This window comes from Poecilia mexicana, unplaced genomic scaffold, assembly GCF_051168715.1.
Source record: "Poecilia mexicana isolate PSO_F unplaced genomic scaffold, ASM5116871v1 scaffold_3, whole genome shotgun sequence".
Classification (NCBI taxonomy): Eukaryota; Metazoa; Chordata; class Actinopteri; order Cyprinodontiformes; family Poeciliidae; genus Poecilia; species Poecilia mexicana.
This window is the reverse complement of record NW_028263372.1, coordinates 15,117,298-15,127,046: the sequence shown is the minus strand read 5'-3', so window position 1 is coordinate 15,127,046 and position 9,749 is coordinate 15,117,298. Positions and strand designations below refer to the sequence as shown.

The 9,749-nt window shown below is 39.6% G+C and overlaps 1 protein-coding gene across 1 annotated transcript; it reads right to left on the bottom strand.

The window, feature by feature from the left end:
- Window positions 1-5,677: 5,677 nt before the first annotated feature.
- On the bottom strand, window positions 5,678-9,514 carry pcdh9 (protocadherin 9). The gene has a single exon (XM_088004221.1). It carries the CDS (start codon window positions 9,458-9,460, stop codon window positions 6,362-6,364), a length of 3,099 nt encoding a protein of 1,032 aa, XP_087860347.1. The 5' UTR covers window positions 9,461-9,514; the 3' UTR covers window positions 5,678-6,361.
- Window positions 9,515-9,749: the final 235 nt, after the last annotated feature.

Here is a 9,749-nt window from a genome sequence, read left to right as displayed (position 1 = left end):
CGGAATAAAAAATATAAATACACTAAACATACTATATAAATGAACTCTGAAGTTCAAACAGTGCACCGACAGGGAGTTTTGATTTATTTTTGGTGTTTCGTGCAGACAAAACATGATCACCCTTGGGCTAAAGTCTTCTCAGATAGTTCTACTCACATCTGCTACCTTAGTAAAACTTGCCATCCATTTCATTTCCTTTTACCCACCTAGACATAGAGTACATGACGAGGTTCTTAAAGAAATACAATTTCTCTGCGGCGAAGGGTCTTGGAAATCCTACTCTGGTGATTTGAGGCTTTGATGAAAAACTTTTTTCACAGACTTGTTGGCTTACCCTTTAAGGATAGCTACATTTGTCTTAGGGGTATGCTACATTTTATGCAATAAGAAAACACAGTACTCAATCTGTGTTTTTGTTTGTTTTATGCAGCTACCTGCAGTTTGCTAAATAATTAAACTCCTGTTGGCAACAGGTTCTAGACAAGATCACAAATTTGCTTGATTAAAGTCTTGATATTTATTCATCCGGCGTCATTACGAATTCATATCCACAAAAACACATGGTATTTTACACGTGGGTTGTTGTTTTCAAGGTTTCAAACCCACTGGAACGTCATTAGTCAGAAGTATCAGGGGCAAGTAAAGCATTAGAGATCACAAACAGAGTATCCTGATTAAGTGACGGGATAGCTGGGGAGAAGGATGTATGATCATAGTCGACAACAATCACTGGCCTCTCTCCATCTTCCGCCGCCAAACTCTGTGTCAGCACAACCCAGAAGATATAGCAACAGACTTTTCCCCTCAGGTGCAACATTGTCATAGTTCATTAATCTTCTCAAACTTCTCCTGCTGCCATCAGCCCCCGTACATACTACTAATCCCCTTATTAATGTGGCAAATGAACCTGCACAAGAAGGACGACTCCCCCAAGGCTCCATAATTACAATGGTCTGTATAAACTCCTGTTTGCATTGAATGTCCATTCATTAAATGTACCGACAAGACAACGGCAGAATTACTGAGCTAAGCAGTCATGTTTCTCTCTCGCAGGTTTTTATAACACTCCATACTTTAATCTGTGTACTCCATCAAGTATAAAAGTTAATAGCCTGCTCATTATTTGTTACTTGGAGTGCAACATACATCTGCTTTTGGTACAACGGTCGCGACAGAACAAAAGATGACACATAAGCCCTGGCAAGTCAGAAGAAATGCACTTTTTAGGAATTAAAAAGAGCGTCTCTCCTTTTTAATTCCTAAAAAGAGAGACGCTGTGGTCTCTGTCCCCAAAGCTAAGGCATGAGTTGTGGTGTAAAGGAATACGTCGCAGAAGTGCAAGTAAAATAAAAGGCAAGTGCTACCTCTTTTCTGCCGTGTAGCAGAAATTAAACACACCCTTAAAAAACATTAAGACCGTAACACATGGATTTTAAGGACAAAGTTATACCTGCTAATTATTTTTTTGCCTCCTCACACAGATCTCATGCTGCAAAACGCTGAGGAGATAAAAAACATGTTTGGTGTTTGTGAAAATCTACACATGTATCTATTTGATTTCTCGTTTTTACAATGTTACTTCCGAAACCCGCAACCCCCCCGCCCCACTCAACCACGATAACATGAGCCCCGGGATCTGATGCAGAGCACATAGTTAATGCATAGCCACTGGGCTCATGCTATGATAGTGAACCATAGCTATGCCTAAGACTACTGACAGGATGAGAGGAAGACTGATGGTGATGATTATATTTGGTTTCTTAGATGCTTGTGATGCCTTGTGAAACTAGGACAGTTTTTTTTAAGCTTTTTTTTTTTTTTTTACTCCAGTGCTGTTTACACTAATGCAGGTCCCTAGAGGGTAAATAATAAGCGAGAGGAAAAAAAAAGAATGGGTAGGCCGAGATTGCTTCCACTGCTATCAACAGAGATTGGGCATGGTATAAACCTTATACCACGAGGCATATGTCTGTGATAGCACAGTTGTAAATGTCTGCTATTATGATTCCCCACATGGTCTATGCTCCAAGAAACGAAGGTCAGGATTTGCTGTTGCTTTCTATGTCTTTTATCCCTGCTCCCTTTTTTGTCCATCAGTTTTCATTGTTATTGATTGGCACTGATGCTGCACAGAAGTGACTGTTGAAAACTGAAAGAAAATGGCTTTTTTAATTCTTAGGGAAAAGGGTTATTTCCTGTTAACTTCAGGTGACAATGGGTGTTTGTTGTTAGCTTGTTAACGAAAAGTAAATGCTAAATTTCATCATTCTATCTTTCACCTCTGTGATGGATAGAATGAAACAAATTGCACCCTACTGACTTCAATTTCAGTATATTACGTCAACTCCAATTTTTCAACCGAAAAAAGTAACTAGTAATAACTTTAAGTCATATTGACACAGTTTATTATCTACTTGTATATAAGAAATCTTTAATATTGCCGTTCTTATCTTCTTTTTTTCCCCAACCCCTAAAGCCCAGTTACTCTGCATGGAATATGATATGATAATCCGATGATATTGCTTTCTGGATTTACTGTCTGCTTAAGGTTTCACTCAAATGTAATTGGTGTTATTTTCATTCTTGCTTTTAAAGAGACACTGTGCTAATCTTCTTTTTGTTTTTTATTCAATATGCTGATAGAAATGTCAGAAATGAATGCACTGCACTCTGCGTGGTAATTGTGTGTGGTAATGACATACAAATATCAGTACAGATGGTTGGCAGTGTACAAAACATTCAAGCGAAGGATAAAAAAACAAAAAAACAAAAGAAAACGAGATTAATATCTTTTTAACCATATTGCAACACTTTGATTTTAGATCGCCAGGTCCGTTATTTTAACTTGATTGTAAATTTCAGTAACAAGAGGAATTTTTAAAGTAACTACGACAAACTACATATCAGAATCTGAATAATCTCAGGAGATCATGGATGACAATATAAAGAATGGATGTTTTTAATTTGATTCATTTACTTTTATGTACGAGGAATCCATCTGATTAATCCTGCAGTGATGTTTTGTGTGTTCAGTCAGCACTGAGGTATTCAACCTTTCACTAATGCAGAGAGCAGCTCCTCATTCATTAAACATCTATGTCTGAGACATGTCATTCCAATGTGTAAATTAGAAAAAAAAATATTGAGCTGAATCCAACAAATCAAAAAGAAATAGACGACAAGAAAAATGTTTGTTGGGAAGCTATTAAATAGATAAGTCAACTAGTACTATTTTCTTTTTTCAGGAGTTAAACAAGGCCAGAAAAAAAGTTGGATGGTCATGATTACAAATCTCACATCCCTCAGAAAAGACCCTACAGTGGCACTGGGTCTGCACTGCATTTTTGAAATAATGTAACGCAATTGGAAAAAGAGGAATAAGACATGACAGTATTAGATTGTGAAGGATTTGAACATGGTGACAATCTGCCAACGTGAAGATATGATGAAATTATCCGTGACCCCTTACGATTTTGGCGATGCTGAAAATGTTGGTAGTATTTTAACTGAACAAAAAAAATAAGTGAAACTGCTATTTTTTGTGAAAATTGGGATTTTACAAACAGTTTAAGTGTTTTCCACATTTACTCTGATGCTTCAATGAAAGAAAATGAAAAGAGAGGCTGTTTTGGTTTCTGCAGCTCACTGACTGTTATCTGAGCATGTCAGTTGTTTATTGAAAACTTCTTACAAAATGATACAGCCATATGGGTTTTTAGATGAACTGTTGTTAGAACTTTGCTAGGAATACTTATTTTATTTTTAAAAATCCTTTTTTACTTTTATGTCTTGTTTTTCAAAAGCACTAAATTATTAATCTAACCTTAAAATTTGAGACTACGGTAGTTTAAATCCAAATTAGAGACCTAATTTTTGTCTACGTGACACTTATACAAATTGTACACAATAAACAGATCATTTTAGGTTAAAATGTGATTTACATTGTAAAACCTCTGCCCTTTGCTGTTGTTGCACAGATATGAGATTTATTATTTTTCCCTTAAGCTGTATAAAATACATATTTTGAGGTTGCTCAATCTTTATATGGCACTACACTCAAGTGTTTTGTATTTAAAATTGAAATACATTTGAATTTGGTTAAACAGTCTGGCACTGTATACTTCAAGTCTTAAGTATTACATTTGCGCTATGCTCATCACAAGTTGACCTAATAGCACATAATAAAATCTGTTCAGATCTTTTTTTTTTTTTTGTTTGAGGCAACTTTTCTATTTTTTATCTTAAATGGCTACATTTACCATCTAGATAAAACTGCACTCATGAGTTAAAAAAAAGACTTTTTCTTTTATCATACCAACAATTCCATGCTAAAAAAGAGTCTTTATATTGACTGAGCTTATTAAAACAAGACCACAATGAATGTTTGATGTAACTGAAGCTGAAAGGATTCAGAGAAAGCACGGACAATTGTACATTTTGTTGTTATTCATTAGATGATCTGTTCCTTTTTTTTAAAGTTATTTCACATTAGTTCGTGTATGATTTAATGTGCATTGTAGAATTACTCATAACCTCTTTTACATTATTGGCCATTAATTTTGTTTTCACGGGCAATAAAACAATTAGATTGTAACGCCAAGTTCAAACTCCTACAACTGGTGTTGGCATTAGAAGTAAGATTGATTGGCAACTGAGCTGTGTAAAAGTTTGTACAGGTTCCATTCATGTTGTTTGTAAAGGTTCCATTTATGTCGTACACAAGTACTTCAAAAGACATGAATCAAACTTCATGAAGCTCAGTGAGCAAAAAGGTACATTGTAAGTGGCACTATAGAGAGAACACATTGGCTCTGTTTGTGTGCTTCTTTGAATCATTTGTTAGAATTATTGATTGCAGTAAATCTTGTATGGAATTGTGGGATGACTGAGCAGATCAATGAAGTTGTGCTTACAGTATAGTGTCATATTTCATATGTCCCCTTCTAGGGCTGGAATAGAGCACCCCGACCCTCATTTCCCCCCCCCCCTCCAGGCGCAACCACCATCACCTATTTTATCGTCTCTTCTCACATCTCTCTCACATCGCCAACCGCACATCAACTGGTGAGTGACGCCACAATGAATGCCTCTTTTGACTGCTGCCTCTCACACAGAAGCACATTAAATGCATCCCAGATGCAGTGACCCGGAGGTACGCATCCACGGGAGTTGCACAGTGTCATCGCTGTAATTCCACTCTCTCCTCCGGATAGATCTTATCACTCAGATCTACAACTGCCATTATCAATCTTCCCCTGTGCAGCCTCTGCATCATTAGGTGAAAGTATTTCACTAAGAACTCTAACGTGGGTTTCATTTCTGTCTTGTCCTCTCTTGCGTTCCACTGCAAGTTGGCATGGTGCCAGGCTATGCCGTGTAGCGCAACAGTGCCACCTAAAGGTTCAGTACCACCACATGTCAAGCCTGACCTACAGACTCTGATCTCACAGCCCTCCACTTCTCTCCCTGTGGTTTCTCTCTTTTCCTGTCTTTGTCCACGTGTGTTCAGTTAGATTAGAACTGTGTGTTGTGTAGTGCTGCTTTATTAGCAGAAAAATTAATAAGGCTTTGATAAAAAGCAGCATGGATTACGTTGAAATTTGAGGCTCATTATTGGCTAATCCTTTTTGAATTGGATGTGTATCAAGTTCCAGACGAGCTTTACTCAGTTCGCTAGTGTGATTTGAGAGCAGGCATTTAATTCAAGCATAGATGATGAGGCAAAGCTTACAGTGACATTCACAATACCACTGTAGCGGTCTAATTATTGACTATTGTTGCAGCAGCAGGTGTTGAAAAGATTACAAAATCTTTAGTGATATTACAATACACATTAAAATAAAAAAACAAACAAAAAACATGAAAACACTGTTATGAGAAGAGAGGTGAAAAGTCTGCTTTTTTTTCACGTTGGCAGCATTTTTGCTGTGATGATGACCGTTATCTGAGTAGATAGGCAAGAAAAAAATGTTTCTTTCACAAAGAACATTGAATCACAATTATTGTTGTGTAGATACAGTTTGCCAGTTTTTCTAAACTGGGTGCTGAAGAAAAATTGTAAGGCAAGAAAATTGCTTACCCGCTTGCATTTTCTTAAATATTAATTCAGTAGTTTTAATAATAAAACATGTTGATAATTATCATCCCCAAATTACAATTCTGAGTCCATGATCAACTCCGTTAATTAGCAGGTGGTCTTTCTTTCTTTCTTTCTTTCTTTCTTTCTTTCTCTCTTTCCTTGTTTCTATCCTTCTTTTTTTAATTTAGGTTGAGACACAGAGGAATTTGTTGTAACTCTCCAGTACTGTTTTTCTCTTTCTTCAGACTACCCTACAGTGGGTCCCTAATCTAGACTGGCACTTCAGCACTGTGGAACAGGGCAGTTATAGGCAGTACTTATAGACCAGTAAAAGTGCTCCTTTACCTGCTGTCTGGTGTGCATGGGCCCCTTCGTTTTGAACCCTCCTTGGGAGCTGCTCTCTGAGGCACTGAAGTGGTCGGAGCTCGTGGAGGATCTCTTGGAAAGGGTGTCACAGCCCCCAACAAATGTGTTATCCAATGGGAGTTCCTGGATCACATGATGTTTCTTGACTGAGACAGGTGTGTCGGCCTTCAGGTGGAAGGCTGACTGTGGTGAGGCTGACTTGTAGTGCCGAGCCAGGTCGGGACTGCTTGGTTTGAAGGTGGTAGTAGGTGTGGCATTCCAATCAAAGCGTCCAATCCCTTGTTCTTCCAGCTCAGTGGGCAGGCTGATGGTTCCGTTAATTGGTTCGTGGGCAGGATCATCCGGTTTGTTCCCCTCGATGGTGACAAAGTTGAGCAAAGAGCTTTTGGGGGACTTTCTTTTCTTGCGCTTTTTCTTTTTGTTCTGCTTGTTTTCCGTGTTGGGTGACATCCACTCAGCCCCTTGTTTTTTTCTCTGTGCAGCTTTAAATCTGGATGCATGGCGACAGCGCAGCAGCACGGTCACAAAGATGACAATGATCACCACCAATGCGCCAGTAACAAAGGCTATCATTATGGTTAAATAGTCACCATTTTGATAAGTTTCACTACTTTCACCAATGTTTCTGTCTATTGGGGTCTCCATGGTGCGCCGGATGAGATCATAAATGAGTGTCGCGTTGCCCACGGTGTCATTGACATACAAAAATACAAGCACCAGGGTATGGAGTGATTTGGGGTAGCCTAGGTCACTGATATTGACCACTAATCTGTGTAAGCCTATGTCAGTTATTGCAGGCTTTTCTTCCAGTGTAATGTTTCCAGTAACGGGGTCAATTCTGAATAAACCCTTGTTATTCCCACTGACAATAGTGTATTTCAGTTCAGCATTCATCCCTGTGTCACCATCAACAGCAAACACCTCAGCTACCACGGATCCCGGGATAGAGGACAGAGGGACAAGCTTGAAAGATGTGTTAGAGGGTGGATAGATGACAATTGGCGTGTTGTCATTAACATCAATGACATTGATGGTCACCTTTGCGACTGAGGAGCAAGGAGGCCTGCCACTGTCCACAGCCTTAACATCAAAAGTATAGGAGCTCTGTTGCTCCCTGTCAAAAGACACATTAGATTTTATCACCCCAGAGTATGGATCCAGGATAAAGTTCTCATTGTCATTCAGAATAGAAAGAGAGACAGCAGCATTTTCTCCTGCATCTGAGTCTGTCACAGTTATCACCCCCACAGTGCTGTATTTAGGCAGATTCTCTGACACAAAGAACTGAAAGTGGTTATGTGTGAACTTAGGATTGTTATCATTTTCATCCAGCACAGTCACAATAACAGTTGCCTGTGTTTGCAAAGGGGGAGTTCCGTTATCTCTTGCCGTTACGGTGAAGAGGAATTTATCCTGATCCTCCCTATCAAAGACCCTGGATGCAGTCAGGACCCCGGTTTTACGGTCCAGATCAAAAAATGATGCATTCGGTCCCAGCTGATACACTATCTCTGCATTCTTCCCACTGTCCTCATCTGTAGCGGTAAGGGTGGTGAGGAACAGGTCGCGCTTGTTGTTTTCCATGACGGGCAGCTCGATGACTGGCTGAGTAAAAATAGGTGGGTTGTCATTCTCATCCTCCAGCCTCACTCTCACCAAGGCCGTCTGATTCAAACTCGGCTTCCCAGAATCTGAAGCAACAATTTTAAAGTTGTATTCCTTCGTCCCCTCGTAGTCAAGCAGAGCAGATGTTTCCAGCAGATACTGGTTGTCGTACACAGCTTTCAGATGGAAAGGTACATCCTTCTCTATAAAACAAATGACCTTGCCATTTATGTCAGTGTCCCTGTCTGAAACTGTGATGAGAGCGATCTTAGTATTGATGGGATCCTTCTCTGAGAGGAAAACAGTCCCGTTAATGGGACTGATTATGTATCTCAGGTCTATATTAGGTGGATTGTCATTAACATCAGTCACATTTATAGTAACAGTAGCTCTGGCTGGACTTGAGCTGCCGTCACTGGCTAAAACAGAGAGCTTGTGAATAGCAGTTTCCTCCCGGTCCAGAGGTCTCTGTACTGTAATTAGGCCAGATGTTGTATTTAATGCAAAAAGTCTTTTAGTTGCTGGAGACACTTGAGTTCCAAATACGTAATGTATGTCGGCATTTGCCCCAATGTCCGCATCCGTAGCCTGGAGTTGCACCACAGATGTGCCTATGGGGGAGTTCTCGGGTATATGCACATCTATCTGACTCTCTTTGAACACTGGCTTGTTATCATTGACATCTGTTACAGTCACCTGAAGAATGGCAGTGCTGGATTTCTGTGGACTGCCACCATCCTCCACTTTAATCTTCATCACATAAGTATCCTTCTGCTCCCGGTCAAGATTCTGCTGCACAATAAGCTGGGGCCACTTCTCCCCCTCAGGTGTCTCCACAATGTCTAAACCGAAGGCACTTTGCCCATTGATCAGCTCGTATTTGTGGACACTGTTGGGGCCAGTGTCTGGGTCAGTGGCAGAAGGAATAGCAAAGCGGCTGTTAATGAGAGTGTTCTCTGGGATAGAGATGTTGATCACAGGGGACGGGAACATGGGGGCATTATCATTTGTGTCTTTGACGATTATTTTGATCTTAATCAGCCTGAAATAATCATTAGGCAGGATAACCACTTCAATTTCAAAGGAGCACTCACTGTCCTCAAATGAGGGACCGGGGCACAACTTCTCTCTGTCAATTCGGTTTGATGTTGTGAATATCTCTCCGGTACTGCTCAGAACACGGACCAGTGGGTTGTCTCCAGCTTTGGAAACCAACCGGTACACAAGATTTGCACTTGCTCCAGTGGCAGCATTTGTATGGGAAATATTTAAGTCCTTTGGTATATTTCCAATAAGGACATTTTCTTGCAATTCCTCCCTGATGGGATAAATTAATTCTTGAGCTATTGAAGGATCAAGCCATATGCAGGCAAGCAGAGCAGCCAACAGGTAATAGTCTTTCAGATCCATGGCAATTGTTAATTTCTCTTCAGGCTTTGCAGTTTAATTATTCACTTCTGTGCAGTGTTGACCACGATGACAGTAATCTTCCAAGAAAATACCTATGAATACACGAGAGAGTTTCTCTTCAGTGAACTTTCTTTAGCATGCACAGTAATGATGCTTATTGTACAACCACTTTTCTAAAATAAAATTGTGTTCCTCGCTGTTGTCTTTTATGAATGCATAATATTAAATCCAACTGCAAACGTTCTGCTAAATATCATTTAAACATTCACAAAAATCAGCAAATTCTAAA